Source organism: Mytilus californianus, unplaced genomic scaffold (assembly GCF_021869535.1).
Source record: "Mytilus californianus isolate M0D057914Y unplaced genomic scaffold, xbMytCali1.0.p SCAF_10, whole genome shotgun sequence".
NCBI lineage: Eukaryota > Metazoa > Mollusca > Bivalvia > Mytilida > Mytilidae > Mytilus > Mytilus californianus.
The window spans coordinates 23,551,486-23,571,171 of NW_026262582.1; the positions used below are offsets into that span (position 1 = coordinate 23,551,486).

General features: G+C 32.7%; 1 protein-coding gene and 2 long non-coding RNA genes across 3 annotated transcripts in view; 1 reads left to right on the plus strand and 2 right to left on the minus strand.

Annotated features, from left to right (window-relative positions):
- Nucleotides 1-5,666, plus strand: part of LOC127717799 (uncharacterized) — a 73,177-nt gene extending 67,511 nt beyond the window's left edge. Inside the window, exon 2 of the long non-coding RNA XR_007989380.1 lies at nucleotides 5,623-5,666. This is a non-coding gene — a long non-coding RNA (uncharacterized LOC127717799). The remainder of the gene's footprint in view (nucleotides 1-5,622) is intronic.
- LOC127717801 (uncharacterized) overlaps nucleotides 1-19,686 on the minus strand; it is a 61,997-nt gene that overhangs the window by 30,990 nt on the left and 11,321 nt on the right. The window lies entirely within an intron of this gene.
- Nucleotides 1-19,686, minus strand: part of LOC127717793 (uncharacterized) — a 29,400-nt gene that overhangs the window by 5,972 nt on the left and 3,742 nt on the right. The window contains exons 3-11 of the mRNA XM_052223623.1: nucleotides 19,038-19,312; nucleotides 14,128-14,167; nucleotides 12,700-12,891; nucleotides 12,189-12,236; nucleotides 9,413-9,715; nucleotides 7,506-7,649; nucleotides 5,125-5,702; nucleotides 3,519-3,692; nucleotides 2,652-2,862 (exon numbers count right to left, since the gene is read on the minus strand). Of these exons, the coding sequence (XP_052079583.1) occupies nucleotides 2,652-2,862; nucleotides 3,519-3,692; nucleotides 5,125-5,702; nucleotides 7,506-7,649; nucleotides 9,413-9,715; nucleotides 12,189-12,236; nucleotides 12,700-12,891; nucleotides 14,128-14,154 (1,677 nt within the window). The 5' untranslated portion in view covers nucleotides 14,155-14,167; nucleotides 19,038-19,312. The remainder of the gene's footprint in view (nucleotides 1-2,651; nucleotides 2,863-3,518; nucleotides 3,693-5,124; nucleotides 5,703-7,505; nucleotides 7,650-9,412; nucleotides 9,716-12,188; nucleotides 12,237-12,699; nucleotides 12,892-14,127; nucleotides 14,168-19,037; nucleotides 19,313-19,686) is intronic.

Consider the following 19,686-nt stretch of genomic DNA (forward strand, 5'->3'; position numbering starts at 1 on the left):
ACAAGTTGTTCTGCTTTTGTCTTCGACTTAGGTTTTTGATCCCTTGGTATCTTATTGCCAATTACTATAACTATTCTGATTCGTACTTGGTTTCTGGGCGCGTAATCCTTTTTCATGTCAATTGTTAAGTTTTCCCTTCCAAAGAAAATTATTATTATCTACCATATACTTCTAATGAGGAAAATATATTTTTTAATGGGGGACTAATATTTGAATATTTTTATTCATAATTAATTTCCTTCGCCAGATTACAGAATTTTCGAAAAGATTTAAACACACGACAACAAACGATGTAACAATACCAAAGGCATGTTTAAAACGCTAAAATCTAGATTTTAACACATTTAAATCACGCACTATGCCTTGTTTTATAGTGTGTGTTATGTAACATTCTCGGATTAATGTACAAGTTATCGATTAAGTGACATTTATATTAATGACTCCATTTACATCTCTGTATATATTTAGTTTCTAACTGTGCACGCACATAAGATTTCCAGATACTTTAAAGGAGTCATGAAAACGAAATAAAAATATATCAAATGAACTACGATACTTCTGATGTATACATTAACACGAACCTAAAACATTCTAAAAAGAAAATTTAGAGATATTTTAAAACAATAAACAAATGTTTACACCATATGTCTTGTTAGCAACGTATGGACTTTTGAAGCTATTTATAATGCATTTATTGGATACCAGGCTTACAATTTTGTACTCCAGACGTGCGTTTTGTCTTCAAAAGACTTATAAGTCATATTTAATACGTATCGGACCTTAGGTACACATATAATTCATTTGCATCATCAAAAGTTATAGAAACAAAGGTAAACAACTAAGGATCAATACAATACGGCCTTCAATCTCGAGCAAACCCTATAATAGGTCTTAAACGCCGGAGGATAATAACATGTAAAAATATTTACAAAAACAACACAAACGTTGGCGAAACATTCATAGAAAGAAAATGAAAGCATACGGCAACTAACGACAACCACTAGATGAAAAACTTCAGACATACAAATGTCTGATAAATACAGATGAATTGAAGTATGCTATCATTTTCATAATGCAGAATCATTTACAGAGTCCTTTTTTTAAAATGCATTATCTTTTTTCCAGTAAACCATATTTTTATTCATAATAAAAAAAAAAACATCACAGCAACTGTAATTGGCCGGATAGCTTATTGCGAAAAGTTCCGGTTAGACATGTTAAAGTCGTAATAGTTTTTGGAGGCTTTTGTTGAGGAACATCCCCTTTGGATCAGCACCAGATTTCTGCAGCTGCTCCTTAAAGGCATCGATGTGCTGTCCCATATGCTGAAAAATTGTAAAATGATAAGTATTGTTAGTACAAGTTTGATTCTGAAATTTCATGTTTCTGCATATACTTTTTTATATTAACGATTAATCATTCGCTTCATATTAAGGGGGTTAATATTACATAAGTCCAAGACGAAGAAATATGAGATTTATTTTCCGGTCGTTTATGATAGTTTAAAAGATAATGTTTGCCATATTTTACTATGACCAAACAATTCTCTGTAGTTTTCATAGAAAAACTGTGCGAACTTGAACGGTATTGTCAGTTTGACAGCATAATCATTTCGAAAATACATATTTTTCATATTCGGCCTTGAACGTTCCTAATGAATGTAAATCCAAAAAGGTTCTGCGGAAGCATGAAATTTATAAAGTGTTGGTTTCATTCTTTTATCGTTCATATGTGATCAAGCAAACCATAGTTAATTCAATATTGTTCGAAGCAATTATGTTTAATTACGTAGCAAGTATCAATTCTTATAGATTAAGTATAAGTTTGCAATGCATATTGGCAAGATGAGTTTTTGAAGAGCCATGAATAAAGGTGTTTATGCATGTTGCATGGTATGTCCATATTACAACCACATTCGAAGTTAAATTCGGTTGACATGCTATACTTTTGTAGATACCTAAAGATGAATTTGGCATTTTGTGTTGTATAAAAAATAAAATAACACTTATACCGAACTCCAAAGAATATTCAAATCGGAAAGTCAATTATCAAATGGCAAAAAAAACAAAAGCTCAAACACATCAAACGAATGGAAACGAATGGAAAACATTGTTCATTCATTATTACATATGGAATAGTATATATTTTAATCTTGTAAAAATGTTTTGATATGATTTTATATCATTCTGTTATTTGTGATTAAGATCCTATTTTGACTTTGACGTTCGCAGAATGAAGTCTTAACGTAATAACTTATATTTTGAAACTTCAAAGGGCACTTGTCGTGTTACTGAATATAATTAAAGTTTACTAATAAGTTGCTATTTACGATATCACGCTCGACGAAAAGAGAACGTGATTATGGCTACGATACATATCAAAGGTCATGTGTAAAACACATATGTTTTATGGGCCACCAAAATATTATATGGCATCCATAAAACTTTCGAGTGGATCCCTTTTTACTTTTTGCACTGTTTTTTAACTTAACTTTGTAAGTCTGAAACTTGTCAGAAACATGAGAAAGTCATTGACAATTTCTTATTACAGCAAGCACATATGTTTGAAAACATTTTTAACTTTGCAACCAATATTACAATAATGTTAACAGAATAAACTATGTAATCCAAACAGTCGTTTTTCTTTCTTACTTTGTAAATATGGTCCTCAACACCGGGAATAAAATCCCACTGCTTAGCTAAATGTGGAACTCCATCTAAAGCCATCCATTCTTTTGCTACATCAATGCAAAATTTTTCCCATCCTTTTGTGTCGACGACACTTAAAATTTCTATATACATCACGTGACCAGATCCGCCATAGACAGGATTTCCAATTATACCAGGACAAAGGAGTGTGTTACTGAAAATTGATATTAAATTGGTACTTCAATTACAGAAACATACGTTTAATCAAAATGCATACATCAGAGGACATAAAACACAACTAACCTAAGAAAAATGGGACAACACCAGCATTATGTTGTACTGTTCAATATGACTGTTTATTCCGGTTATGATTCTCATTTATTACTGCACATTTAAGCAAAAACGTAAAATTGACAAGTTTGAATAGCATATTTACATACAAATATCTATGATGCGTTTTCAGCAATGAATTTTTTTTTTACATACATCATATACTTTGTTGTGGTGTTGATTTTGATAATGTAAATGACTGATTTATGCCACTACCCTTGTATGTTTTGTTTCGTCATCAGCCCTGTAATTAGTATTTTTTTGTTGACATAACATATCATTGATATGGTAATTGTTCTGTAAATAAATTTTTAATGAAAAGCTGAAATATTCGAAACTCTAAGGTTTGTATAGTTTGCCTTATACTTATTTTGCATGTCTTTATGAAGTTTTCGGTTTTCAATTATCTTTAACTTTCTTTTTTTATTTGGCTTACAACTGACTTGATTCGAACGTCACTGATGAGTCTTATATAGACGAAAGGCGCGCAAAATATTATAAGCCTTGTATCAAAATTTAATTTACTTTTATCAGATTTACCTGTGACCCATCATGCGCATTTCTAAAGCAATGTTCAATGGATACTCATCTTTTTCCTCGTAATGATCCACTTTGTTTACAACTACTTGAATTATCTTCAAGAGTCGATGAAAATCTCCCCTTAAATCGAAGGCAAATTCCATGTCATATACAGGAGCCTTTTCAATGTATTGTCTGAAATTCATATAAAAATCAAACATAAATCTGCTTATACTTTGATTTAAAGAGCATAACAGCACGCTATGATTAAATAAAAATATATCAATTCCATGCTATATTCCAATCTTGAAACTTTTAACCAAACAAAGTAGAACATAATGTTTTGTTCAAAATCCAATATATGAAATTGTATTTGATATTCTTTAGTATTTGCTCGTGCATGCCTCGAACAGCGTTGTTTATATCAAATTTTTACAAAATTATTAAGAAGTAATTCGCCGTTATAGAATTCACAGATCTGTGGTTAATTCTACTGATCGTACCTGAAATTGACATTAGCATCACCCAATTGGTTGACATTCACTTTTTACTGACGTTGATTGTCAATCGTTTTCATATCCACTTTACAAAATATTAACAAGAGCTATCTAGAAAAACAATCCAAACTTAATTAACCATTTTGGAATTTCTCCATTACACGTGTGGATGTTTGTATCATCTTCCCCTTCGACACAAGCAAATTTTGCTCACGTTAATTTCATATGAATCTGACGTGAAATTCACGTCAAACATTTCACGTGAGATTCACCTCAAAGGAGCTAATACATGAAACATGTGAAACTCACGTAAAAATGTGCATGTGAATTTCACGTGCATTGAGATTCACATGAATCTCACGTGAATTTCATGTAAATTTTGCTTTGGTATCTTTCATGATTTTAATTAGATTTGAAAATTTTGAAAAATGTTTTTTTATTAGTTGATTAAATTCACGTTAAATTGACATGAACAAAATTAAAGTTATGTTCACGTGAAATTCACATGAGTTTCACATGTTTCACATACGATTCACGTGAAGCTCACATGAACTAATGTCACGTGAGTTTCAAGTATAAGCTCGTTTGAGGTGAATACTTATGAGTTCCAAATGGTGAAGTTGAAGTCATCCCTTCGTAAATTTTACGGACGCCATCACGAGTTGGTTGACCGTTATGGAATAACCGTTTCACAGATGATATCGGATATGTTCCATATGTCGTAACTACAATACCCTTCCCTTTTCACGAATGTGACTTACCGAATTAGACTATTTACCGGATTTGTAATAACATAAGCAACTCGACGGGTGCCACATGTGGAGCAGGATCTGCTTACCCTTCCGGAGCACCTGAGATCACCCCCAGTTTTTGGTGGGGTTCGTGGGGTTCGCTTAGTCTTTAGTTTTCTATGTTGTGTCATCTGTACTATTATTTGTCTGTTTGTCTTTTTGTTTTTGGCCATGACGTTGTCAGTTTGTTTTCGATCTGTGAGTTTGACTGTCCCTCTGGTATCTTTCGTCCCTCTTTTATGCATGTTATGAGTATAATTTCCCTGTATATGTTCGACCTCCAACATTATAACAGGACATACCAGGGGTTATGAGCGTGGGTCACTAATACAAGCTTACCTAAAATGAACAGCGTGTGGAAGTTCCTGATACTGGATACCGCTCGGGTAAATGATTTTTTTTAACGCGCCAAACGATGACAATGCATACCATGGAGTCAAAGAAGGGTTTTCTGCTATGATCGGTGACATGATCGCCATGGCTTCTCCTGTCAGACAATCTTTTATTTCTTTCCAGTCGTAATATGTTTGAGTTGCCGTTTCGACGTGTTCCGTTTCTTTGTTAATGATACGGATCCAGACATCATCATTTTTTGGATTATAATCAAAAAGACTGAGTGAGTTGTAAGGAAACCAAAATATCTCAACCGACCAGTTTTCTTCAAATATTTTTTCTATTTTTGCTGCATTGAAGAATATATCATCTAAACCCATGTATCGATTTTCTACTTTGACGATAACCTCAGGAATAAGTTTTATTGTCATATCAAATATAACTCCAAAACATCCAAAATTTGCACTTATCGCCCTCAACATTTCTTTGTCGTCAGATGTGTAGGTTTGCAGTTTACCATCACTTCCGATTATGCGCATTTTCACTACGTTGTCACTTGGTGTGTTTGCATCCCTTCCTACCCCCTGTATGTTAAAATGAATATATAGATGCATAAACAGTAAGTTACACAGTCACGGGAAAAACGAAATGACTAGAAAAAATTCAATAACTAGTGTAGTCTTGGTGATAAATAGATATACGAAAGGCCAGTGTAGTATATATGTCTGATAACCAGTGTTACTGAATCCGTCAGTATAATAGTCACGAACAATTAGCTTTTCTCGCAGTATTGAAACAATTGTGCAGAGCATCCAGGAAGTCAGTTCACGCTTTGGTACTGACATAAAAATAAGAATATTGTGTTATTTAAACTTCTTCTAAAAAAATTGGGAAAATCATCTCTGAATTCTTGCAAGGACTGGCCATACTTGTTATCGTTTTTAGTTTGGCAAAGAAACTATATCGATCAATGACAAAAAGCCTTAGAAATTTCGCAACACCCTCACTATACTCAAAACATAGTAGGCTATAAAGGCACCGATTTCAATAAGGCCAATCTATTCAATAAAGAATTTCAACTGCCTCATTTAAACAATATACGAAAACAAACTATAGTAGAACCCTTCAAGGCCTCTTATATGGGATTACCAGCTAAAGATTACGTCGAAGATTATATTGTATGTGATCGCTCAATATACCCCCCCACCCCCCCACCCCACCCCCCCCCCCCCCCCCCCCCCACCCCCCTTTACCAGCCCTAACGCTGTAACAGCACGAAAATAATCAAATAATCCGACCAGTAAAAAGCTAATACACAAATAACTAGCACAATGACAAAGTACAGATCGAGTTTACTGTAAGCTAGTACAAAACCCAATTTCACCTAACAAGTAAACCATGTGTATTTTTATACGTTGGATTAAGTTGTTTTATGTAATGTATCCGTTTTTATTCTGTAGTTAGTCCCCACCTCGGTTTTATCATGTATATCTATTATATAGTCATTTTATAAGATTTACTGTTTGCAAAATTATAAATTATTCTTAATAATAAGGATGTTCTTGTCCCAGGCAGAAAACCCTGGCCGTGTTAGGCGCAACTTTTTGTAAGTTTTGGTCCTCGGTGCCCTTCGGCTTTGTACTTGTTTTGGCTTTCAAGTTTTTTTCATCTGAGCGTCACTGGAAGGTCTTGTGTGGACGAGACGCACGTCTGGCGTATTGAATTTTAAGCCTAGTACCTTTTGGTAGCTATAGTTCGTGTGTTTCTTTGTCCTATATGTTCTCCCATTTATTTGTATTTGTGGTCCTGTCATGTGATGTTGTCGTTTTGGTGTTGTTTTTGACGTTGCCATTAAAGCGGGAGGTTTGGCATGCCACAAAACCAGGTTCAACCCACCATTTTTTTTTAAATGTCCTGTAGCAAGTCAGGAAAATGGCCATTGTTATATTATAGTTCGATTCTGTGTATGTTACATTTTAAAGTTGTGCTTTTGTTGTGTCGTTGTTCTCCTCTTATATTTGGTGCGTTTCCCTCAGTTTTAGTTTGTAACCCGGATTTGTTTTTATATCTATCGATTTATGAGTTTCGAACAGCGGTATACTACTGTTGCCTTTATTTTTCCTAGATTGAAATATATCAATCAGGTCATAACCAACACATGTAGTGTTAAGACGTTATACGCAGTCTAATAAAAGGATGGTCTTTAACTATAGGTTAATAATGTACTAGAGACTTTAAACTAAAATGTATGGTAAAAATTATAATAAAACAACACATTTAAAAAGAGTTGAATAAACTTATGTGCATAGTAAAATTATAATTAAACTGTACATTTAAAGTTCAGCATATTAAAACTGGTATAATATGATAGTGACATTGAAACTCACGTGACAACCTGTTGCTACAACACTAACCATCTGAACAACATCTAAAATAACATTAGCAGGAATATGCAATTTGTTTTTTATTTGGAACTTCTTAAAGTCTCCAGTCGTCACTCCAGTCATGATGTCCACTTCACCCTTTTGACGCTATAATACAATAATCATTCATAGAGGATCATATCATAAACCATAACAATATAGATAAAACAAAATGAAAAGTTGATGTTCCAGATATTGGGTTGGGAGTTGGACATATCGGGTCTTTGGCAAACACCTTTTCAAGTTTATCATTATTTACGATGCTAAGGTCTACAGTAATAATGTGACCAGATGCACCAAATGAACTATACCAATCGTTTTTTTATTTTTATTTTTATCTTTGAGGGTTATTGTCTCTGATACTTGACAAGTAAAGTTTAATCTTTGAAGTAATCAGTATTGTTTTATGCATATATATTTGGTGTTAAATAAATATTGCAGTTTGTTAAATAAAGAAAATTAGAATTCTAGTTTAACTAGTTTAAGTATGGCTTCAGTTATTCTCATCTAATTCATTTACCCTTAAAGAATTAGTTGCAGTAAACTACATATCTTTGATAGTCTTCTTTATCTCATTCAAAACTGTTTTCCATTTACTTTCGTATAAAAGCTTGACATAGTACATACGCATTTTTCCATCGCCTTCATTCATATTATCGTTTTTTGTATCCTGTTTTAAACCTTTTACTCATACGTAGACATTATGTACAACTAATCGAGATTTGGAACAATTAAGAGCTTACAAATTGAATATACATTTTTCTTTATTGTCTATAATAATCATTTTCATATTATACCAATGAAATGTATCGAAATTGATGGTTGATGACTGATCAACGTTAAGCGACAAATCAAATGCAGATTCAAGATGAGAATAAGTTTATGCAGTAGGAGTATGTCATTTTCTTTGTCCTGATCGTCTTAGCCGGATTCCTAATGTGCAAAGTGTAGTTTAAAAAAAAAGTTCATAAAAAGATACCAAGACATTGTTGATAAATATTTCCTACAAACTTCACAAATAATACATGATGGTATTGAAGTATAGATTCTAGGTACTGACGTTGTTTATCATCCTAATTACGCGTTATACTGTTAATTTTATTTGTATTCATATATTTTAAACCTTTACTGTTTAATCCATTTTTGGTAATATCCTTTTTGCGTGGCTCGGTATTTATACATCTCGCCGTTGTGATATGTGCTATGGCCATTTTTTTTTATTCTTGTTTTTTATTTTTATTTATGTGCTTTGTCTATAGATTTTCGATATGTCATTGTGTTTTTCTGTGTTGTAATAGTTATTTGGTTTTATAGTGATACATTGTAAAGATAATAACATAATAACACAATGTTGACCTCTGTACCCCTATTTTTGACGTTTTTTTACCTATCACGTCTGTTTGTTTTGCTTACACGTTGTTATCAATATAATGGAATTATATGCAACCGTCAAAGTGAGAGGTTTAGGTAGCTATTAAACCAGGTTTAATCCACCATTTTCGACATAAGGAAATGCCAGTACTAAGTCAGGAATATGACAGTTGTTTTCCATTCGTTTGGTGTATTTGAGCTTTAAATTTTGCACTTTGTTTTTGGACTTTCCGTTTTGAATATCACTTGGAATTCAGTATTTTTGTTGTCTTACTTTTCACAAGGGATACATCCACACGAAGACACAATTTGGACATAGTATCCTGAATCCCAGCAGAGTAGACATTATTCTTACTTCTTATTTGTGGTTACGCAGTAGATAAATAAGGTAATCTAGGCTTTGAATCAGGTAAGGACTGAACTAGGAATTGCTACTACGAGACCATCAGAGAGGTACAGTGTTTGTATCCTCTTCGGATTGTAAATATATTACCACTTACATTAGCTATTCTTATTCTGGATCCATCTTTGTAGTCGCTTTTCATATCTTTAACATAAATAAGTAATTGCTTGCTGTCTGCAAATATTGGTGCCCAGCTGTGTCCAGTTCCAGCACACCTTACTCGCAAACCTATTTCAGATGCTGCTAAAACTAACTTCTGTAGTTCATCTTTTGTAGTAGGAGTGGAAGAAATAACCTGTATAGCTTGTGTCTCTCCCCAGTTTTCAAAAGTCTCTATCTGTACAGATGGGGAATTCCTAGTTCTCTTTTGCAACTTTAACAGTCTATCTTTAATATCATCCTGAAAATACAATGTTATTTTCATGCAATAAAAGACAGCGTATTGATCAGTTAATAGATTATTTATTGGTAATTTAAAACATTTGGTTTGACATATGCATTATATTGTCTTGTCTATTATGTTCGTTACTCATACTAAACACCAAGCGATAAAATAGCCAAACACCAATGGTTTAATCTACATGGTAAATTGTTATGCACCAACGTCAACTTAATCTTCATTTATTGTAATGTTAATGTATTGTGACATCTGAATGTTACTACTGATTACTTTTTAAGAAAGTATATTAAAAAATATGTTCTATATATTTCAGAGCAGCTCCAATTTTAGTGGGGTTTGTGTAGCTCAATATTTAGTTTCGAGGGGTTTTATGTTTTTCTTTTTTTTTTCGGCAATGGCGTTGTTAGTTTGTTTTCAACTTATAACCACAAAATGTTTTATCATCCCTTTGGTGTCCGCCTCTCTTTTTTCGACCTATGAAAATGGTGCGTATGGCAATTTAAACATGTTTTAATGCAGAAAATGAACAGTGCAAACAATATTAAACATAAAATTATAAACTTCATTCTGCGGAAATCTGCAAAAGCAAACATAAATTTGTTTACATATTGATTTGGAAACTTTTATTTTGCGATGTACCTTTAGTTTAGTCCCTCAGTTGACCATTTTTTATTATCAATTATTTCATACAGCTATTTTATGAACTTTGTCAGCTTCTATATTATGTTTCAAATATTAGCAAAGAATAAATCCTTAATATGCTTTCTACTAAGTGCCTAAAATCATATCGTCTTTTCTAAATGCACTTTGTACGGCTGTGCATTCATTATATCAATCCAACGGTTTATGAATAAGGTTCGGATCTTTCGGATTAATTTTTGTCGTCCGAGCAGAAATTCAGCGTGCCGATACAAAATACATTATTATGTGAAAAAGTTAAAGATCGGGCAAAATAAATTGTCCTTTCGTCTGAAAAACGCTTTTAAATTAGCCATTGTATGGCCCTTTAAAGCTTGCTGTTAGATGTGAGCAAAGGCTACATGTTGAAGGCCGTTCTTTGACTTGTAATTGTTAACTTTTTATACATTTAGACTTGGATGGAGAGTTGTCTCATTGGCACTCATACCACATCCTCTTATTTATATTTTCAACATATTTTCGGGGAATAATTGAACATTTGTGTTTTTAGTCCCCTGTAGCTTTTATTTGGGACAATTTCATGTTGGAGGTTGCCTTGGGTAAAACGGTTTCCGTTTATGTTTTTGCTAATATTTGAAGAAATCTATAATCAATCTCATTGGCTTCGAATTCCAGCAAAATCAACATAGGGACATTTCCATCTAACATAGGTTATTTGTTTTTTCGTCTTCTCCGCTTTTGCAATTTGTAAGCATGTTTTCTTTTCGCAAAAACAGTTAAGTACCTCACATTTATTAACAGAGGTTTCGAGTGCTCGTATGATTTGGTTGTCATCTTCTTTGAGAGGAATGTTTTACTGTTATCGTATCTTGCTACTCATGAAAACTGATTTTTTTAGTATTTCTAATATAAGGGATACAGCAATACTCTTGATTGTTAACCCTTTGGACAATAGGTAACTTTTGTCATTTACATTATCAAAATTTATTCTCCAAATATCGCGTTTTATTTGCAAACCAGACAATGTTTTTACCGGAACTTAAGCGTCTATTGTCTTGTAGACTTCCCAGTGGGTTAAGTAGTAACGATGACCAGTAGAATTAACAATATTTTACCTAAAACGTCATCTTAAAGTAAAAAAATTGGCTTTATCGCGCTCATTGTGTTATCATGTGATTGTGTAATTTTAGCTGCTTTGACATATGAGGCAGCCATTTTTTTTAATTTTTTTTTTTTAATCGGTTTTGTCAGTAGACATCGACAAATTGACGATTTACCGGGAAGTACCTCGAAATATTGAAAACTGTTATTTAATAAAAGTAGTGTAGCTACCTATGTTCTTCAAAATATACAAGTATGATATCAAATATTCTTGTAAATCTTCGAACAAATCTAATTTACTACGGAGATATGTAACACCCGTCAAATTAGTTCAGGGCCCCAACTCTAACATTCGCATTCTCAGCCGATTCAAACTTTCACGATCCATCAGTATATAAATAAGATGAGGTATGATTGCCAACTCTCCACAAGAAACCAAAATACACAGAAATTTACAAGGTCTTTATGACAAGTGGTTCGTTCACATTTTTGTTGTTGTTTGATTTTTATTGTTTGTTTTGTTTTTTTTTTCTTTTTTCTTTGGGGGGAAAGGGGGGGGGTATTTTTTTTTAGTGTATTTTCAATGGGTGAGGTTCAATTAAATTGTATACTTTGAAATGATATTGGGAGGGCTTAACAAAGGTGACAATGTGATGTTCCATTCACAATATACAAATGCATTTATTTGTCTTGATACCGATTGCGAAGCTCTTGAAAACATTAAGATATTTACCTGGTCGGACAAATCTGGAACAATATGCTTTGCTTTTGGATTCTTTTTCTGAAATAAAGACATATTATATTATCAAGAAAGCTGTTTAAAAAAGACGTAATAAGAATAGGAATAATGAAAGTGATACGACGGTTTACGCGCAGTGAGAACTGCGTACACTTTCAAATAACAACGCCGTCTTTCCTGTTGTAAATGAAATTCGTATTTCTACTAGATTTTTGCATACACTGTTGAGCATGTGTACCATACCTTCGTTTTGTTTCGCAGACGCTTTTTCACTGTTATGGTTTCAAATGTACATGTTTTAATCATTTCATTTGAATGGTTTTTGTTTTTGCTTATTTATATAATTATTTTTTCAAGTTCAACGTGAACCAAATGGTGCGTTGTTCGTGCTTTCCAAATAGTTAGTCATTAAAAAAGAGATCTTAAGTCTGACTTTTAATGTCTCTTTGTGTGTGTGTGTGTTATAAATACAAATTCTAAAGAATTGTAACAAAAGTGGTTATACCTGTTCCTCAAACAATGCCATGCAGTCAACCATGACGATTTGGTCATTACACCTGGCATGTTTAATCCAGTCATTGTCTCTGTCGCCTAGTTCAAGTATTGCCATCTTTTTTTCACTCAGCGCCTTTTTTAAACAAATTTTTAGCTGTTTACTATCACCAGGTCTTTCATGTTCGACGATTTCAGGATGAAACTAAACAAAGTGAAGAAAAAAGCATTGCGAATGAACTATAAGATTATCGAACATTGTAATAAAAAACAGACTTTATATACATTTTCAGCTTAAATTTTGTGAATATAAGACTTTGTGTGTGCAAAAAATATCCTTTTCTCATTTTGGATTTTTTTTTCGTTTTGGTGAATTAGACTTAGAGCGAAATAAGTTGAGATGAAACTGTTACTCTTCCAGCACATAAACATGCAACTTCAATTTCCTTTCTATTTTTCGTTTTTTTGTTTGTTAGCTCGTGATGCTAAATTTTGAGTGGTTTGAGAAGTATTCATTATTCTTTTGTGTATGACAGAGGTTTTAGATCTTTCTATGTCTTATACATCTTGATTCCCTAAGATATGTTCCGGTCACGCTTGTTTGAGCTACGAGCGTATATCGCAATCAATCGTTTTTCAAATCAATCAGCAGACAAACTTCTTCTCCATTTGAAATATTTTTCAAAACACGTTTATTTGTAGCCTTTTTTTGTTAGATGAAAATGTGTTATTATAAGTTGACAATATTTCATATTTTTTCATTAGTGTACGAATTTAATTACTGTTTTCTAATGACGGCTTCTATACTGATGATGTCTTTCTTCGAATGTCGCATGGCTAATTTGTCTTTACAAAATATATATAATCAAAAGAGAAACATACTAGTCGAAAATCATGGTAATGAGCGTCCCATATAATTGTCATGCTACAATCGTGCAGTATAAGCGTATACATATAAGTTTAAGTGTATGGATATACGTTATACGTGATAACAATGAAAACGATGTCAATATCAAGTGACTCTTGGGACTTCTTTGAGAAATACTCTTCGAAAATATTACGGACGTTATTACGAGTTGGTTGACCGTCATGGCATATCTGTTTCAGATGACGACGGCTATGTTCCTTCTTTTCCTCGAATGCCACCTACTGAATTAAACTTATCATGGGTTCTTACTTACTTGAGCAAGATGCCACATATGGAGTAGACTGATCACCCTTTCAAAGCACCTGCGATCACCCCCAGTTTTTGATGGGGTTCGTGTTGTTCAGTCTTTAGTGTTTCTATGTTGTGATTTGTAAACTATTGTTTGCATTTTGATCTTTTTTTTGTATTTGCCATGACGTTGTCAGTTGTTTTTTACTACTGAGTTTGACCGTCCCTTTAGTTTCTTTGGTCTCTATTTTTTAATCTATGGAAAGGTCATGAGTTATATCTTACTTTTTCTGACGATGTATCGTATTCCATTTTAAGTTACAACCTGAAATGAAAAAAAATAAATATTATCAATGTTCCTATTGTATGAAACATTTTCTTTGCTCTGCATTATATACGCTTTACGAAAAAACGTATCAATGTTTCAAGGAACATCACTTATGAATCCAGGACTTCAGATTATTGCATTGGGTATAAAGATACATTCTAAGGCTACAAAAATTGTATTGAAAAAATGTCTGTCTAAAAGGTAGCCAGATATTGCGCTTAAATACCTTCATTTAAGTCAATAATAAGCGATTAAACAGGAGAGACATATAAGTGTGTGTGTATATATTTTGTTCTACATGATATTTTTAGCTGTAACATATGTCTTAATAACCCATAATCTGAGGGCAAGATTACCTTATATATAAGTGAACTATACGTTATCGATGATCAATTAAAAGCAAGTGGACCTTGATCTATACCTTATAATCATTCCATAGACCAAATATAATTGTAATAGAGTTTATTGTATCTGATAAATGAATCTTATCAAGAGCATTTAACGATGATTGATTAATCATGAAAATGAATTCAGCGAACATATTCACCATACCTTGATTATATACACAGCATGTATTATACCTATTACGCATAGTTTATAATTGACTATTTTTTGGTGTTTAACGCCACTTTTAACACTCTTTGATATATCATGGCAGACACTGTTTTTCTTGGCGTAGAAAGTCTGTGTGCCAGCAGAGCACCATCGAATCCCGGCAGGAAAATTGACAATCCCAGTCAGTTCCGATCTAAGTCGACAGTATTCGAACTCTCAACTTCAGTGTTGACAGGCTGAATGAACTACTTAGATCACTAGACCAACGATGTATATTATCTTAGAACAGGTCCTTATCTTCATAACTTAATTTTGATTACTTACTAAAACATGAGGCGTGTGGATGTAAATCGTTATCATACTTTTGTATCTGAACTGAGAGAAAAAAGTAGGTATTATCCTAACAGAATCCCTTAAGAACTTGATATGACCACTTGATATTACCACTACTGGAAGAGGTTTCATTCAAATGGGTATCATCAGCCAAGTAGTTAGCACAACTGAAATTTTATTACATGTGTTATCATTGATATGGTCATAACTAAAAATCAGCTGTTTACAAAACTTTGATTATTTCGAAAAATACTGATTTTCTAACTCAGGAATATATGATCATAGTTATATTGGCAAAACCTTTCAGAATTTTGGGATGTCAATGCTCTTTTCAACATAGTGCTTTATTTTACCTTTTCATTTCTTATTCGAGCGCCACTGATAAATCTTTTGTAAATGAAACGCACATCTGGCGTACAAAATTTTAATCCTGGTATTCATGATAATTGTCAATAGCAAGGTGAAGCCACGACAATTTTAGTACTGATTTTTTTTCTGTTATTTTGTTATCTTTTCCTTGTATTTTTTTGTTAAATAGCCCTTGACGAGACCAGATGGAATTGATTTTATTTCTTGATAGACCAATATTTTTGTGAAGTTGGATATTTAACTTCTATCTTAGTTCAACTTGTTGTCGTGGGGTTCGGGTTACTTAATCTTTTGTTATTTATAGTTTTATTACCTAAACGTGAAATTTAGATAAGTTTTTATAAACATCCTGATGGACATTTTTTGCAATAAGAATTTATGAGCACCTGCTACCCCTATACCTACGGGGGAAAATCATCATTTCAGAATCACAGAGATAACATGGCGATGAGAATTAAATTTTTGAACTGGCTACATGAAGTTTGATGAATATATAAATCATTCACTTGATCATGTTGATGCCTTAATTCCTTCTCCTTGAAAAATAATGATGTATCTTCATAGACAGTACTATTATTAACACTTTGCTTTAACAAAATAACTTGCTTGAGTTATCAAATCTCTTTTAATCATACATGTCACGGAATCTTATATTATTAAAAAGGAAACATGAGAATACATATAAGACGTGAATTAGATGTGACTTAGTTCGGTTGTCTTGTTTGAAACACATACTTAATACATAAAGTAGCCTTATTACTTTCGTTTCATATAGACACATATTTGAATATAGAAGGATTTTTGTTATTACGATCACAGAGAAGGGCATATGTAAAGCTTGTGACAGAATGTTTTTGTCCCCACCCCCGTAATTGATATTTTGACAATCAAAATTTGATAAAAAGAATTCAAAAATTAAACAATAGCTTATGTCACGCACGATTTCATAGTATAAAACGTTTGACAATGGTGTATTGTTCAACCATATTTGCAGTTGTTTCATTTCATTAATTTAAACATGTATTGTAAACTGAATAATATTTAAAACAAAAAGCCTAACGACATAGTATATGACATGCATTTTATTGTAAACATTTCGTTCTTGCATAGCAACAGCCTCGTACTTTTATCATAATATTGTATGTATTAACTTGTTTATTATTTACAGCAATTTGTTGACCTCTAAATGTCATTTTCAAACGTTTAGATTTTATCGATCTTTCTCAAAGTCAATCCTAAAAAGCGCCTCGGATAATGTCGGAGGCACCAGCTTTATAAAAAGATGTTTTCATTGTAGTCCTCGTTTTTAATTACCACTGAGCTGAGACAGTTAAAAGAAGTCAACTACAAGTTAAAGAAAGTACGATCATTATAGAAGATAGTTTGTTTGGGACTGGCATGATTCAAATTAAAATGTTTTTCTATAGTTTATTCTGAGAAATCCATTCATTCCGACTTGTATTGCCCGCGGCAATTTATCTGTATCATATTTTTTTTTAATTTGTCGTTTTCGTTTGTTTGTAGTCTCCGTTTAATGATTTATCCTGAGAAGCGCAATTCATTCCGACATGTCTTGCGCGCCGCCATTTAGCTGTATCATACTTTTTAATTTTTTTTTTTGGTTTGATTATAGTCTCCCTTAAATCTTTATTTCATCTTTTTTTCAGTCGATTCTGATCTTCATATAGATTTACGAAACTTGTCCATGGTGACCGAATATACTTTTGATTGTTTCGATTGGTGTCCGACATACGATTTCCTCTTACCTCCTTTTTTCCGTATCAAAGACTAATACACTATCAATTACATGGACATGGTCAAAGTAAACAGCCGAAATGTTACGGTCATTTAGTTTCCCTTATTCTCATAATAAACTGTAAAGTCTTCGCGTTGCCCATATTGCAACAGTTGTTTAAAAGGTATATACATAAAAGGCTTGTATTTGATTGTTCAATTTTCTAATTTGCTCCTATTAATCAATATTAACTAGAATGAGAATGATTTTTAGTGCTATACATACTGAGATGAGGTATGATTGCCATTGACACAACTTTTCATCAGAGACTAAACGACGTAGGTGTTATTAACTATAGGTCACCGGACAATACTTCTTTTTTATTATGTTTATATCTTTTCATCTGATGAAACTTTACTAGTAAAAGTAAACATTGACATATTGTGATAATATTGGATGATTAACAATTATATGATTACAGGTACAGAGTGTACATATCACGCTCTTTGTTGAAGTGTTATTTCAACTATTACGAAATTTCCTTTCGCCATTTAAAATTTGAAACAAAATTTCAACAACCCTATAAAGGCGATTATATGCGCTATTTCATGCCAATATCGCATTGTTCAAAAAAAAAAGGGGGGAAGATGTTGGGTTAAACCAGAGCTAAACAAACCACTGGTATGACATATGTGTATAGTTTTGTTAAATTTACAAAATATTGTGAGCAACTCAAATAGTCATAATTGATAAACGTGACAATAATTAAGATCATGTTTCTTCATTTGGAATATCAAAAAGGAATTTCATAAAATTAAACAAAAGTTATATAATGTGATATGTCATAGTACTTGATTCTGAAAAGATCCTTTTGTTCAATTATATGACAACTGACAGCTTTAAACAATGCAAACTTAATTTATGATCTTAGTCAATGTATTATAAAAAGCATATGGACCTGAACTGATATCTTAAAAGTGTTTATTTTACTGTTTCAAAGTAACAACGCTTTTATACAAACTATTATATAACACTGCTTGTGCTATTTGTAAACTTCAATAAACAAATCTATCAGGTGACACTTATAATATTTTATTCAGCCTATGTGCAAAAGATCTACAGAAGTCATTAATGTAATTGTTCTTATAAAACATACGGAAAACTCATTACAGGATTTCAAAGCACGTGAAGCGGTTTCAAAATCTTTGTGAGGTCTTTGAACTGTCTGTTTTGTTAAGATGGATGTATAAATACCCTGCCACGTCCGGTCTATGTTTTTGTAAGATGTTTTTTCTGCTTTGTTTCAATCTGATGAGTTAATCCCTGTTCAACTGATTTTTATAGTATGTTGTACTGTTTCACCACTATCCCAGGTTAAGAGGATGGTTTGTGCCTTCAAACATGTTTATCTAACCCCGCAACATTCGTTATGTGCATGTCAAAAAACAGAACCCTGAAGTTAAGTGGTTGTTGTTTGTTCATGTCTGTCATATTTGGTTTTTTTTTGTTAATTGGTTTGTTATAAATGAATAAGGCCGTTAGATTTCTCAATTGAATGTATTCATATTTTTCATGGCGTGGCTTTTTTATAGCGGTATGGGTGTTTCTCATTGTTCAAAGCCGCAAGGTTGCATATAATTGCTCACATCCACTTCATTGGTACTTTACTGAATAGTTGTCTCATTGGCAATAATGCCACATCTCCTTATTTTCATATGGGGGATAGAACTCACAGACATTATTTAAGAATTTTGTTGTTGGAAGGATTAATTGATCAATTTATTGTCCTTTTTAAATGATTGCAAAATATCATTTGTACTCAATATGTACCCCATCATTATCTTACATATTAAATATGCATTAGCATTTACTTACATATGACATGAACTTCTAATCCACAAGTCTTTAAAAGGTTTTTTTTTCACCGTTTAAATTGCAATGAATTGAAATCATTCCTCAGTCCAATGACAGGTTTCGCCTAAAGTATACATAGTCGAATACAATACTGTGTTGTAGTATTACCATGCATTGCTTTTGTATTCCACAACACATTGTCCAATCAAATTGCTTGAATCGTCCCCGATATAATACATGCGTGTTCATGTACATGGTAACTATGCTTTGATAACCACCAGCTTAGGGAAACATACCTGTTGATTGTAGTCAAGGTATGGTTAGTGGAACAATTAGTGTCGTAGTATACTTAATATAAAAGTAAATGTCTCAAATTTCTGAACAGTATGTGATTCGTAAAACTATTTCTTTCCGATAACATAAATGAACAGGACTGAAATTAAGCAAACAAAACGATGATGATAGCTATCCAAAAAAACATTTTATGATGGCATGGGAAGGGACTTGACACCTTTCGTCATGTATTAAAGCACTTTTTGGATATCTGCAACAAATCCCCCCCCCCTTTTTTAACATTGCAGTGTACTAACATGAGCAACACGACTGGTGCCACATGTGGAACAGAAACTGCCTACCCTTCCGGAGTACCTGAGATCACGCCCTGTTTTTG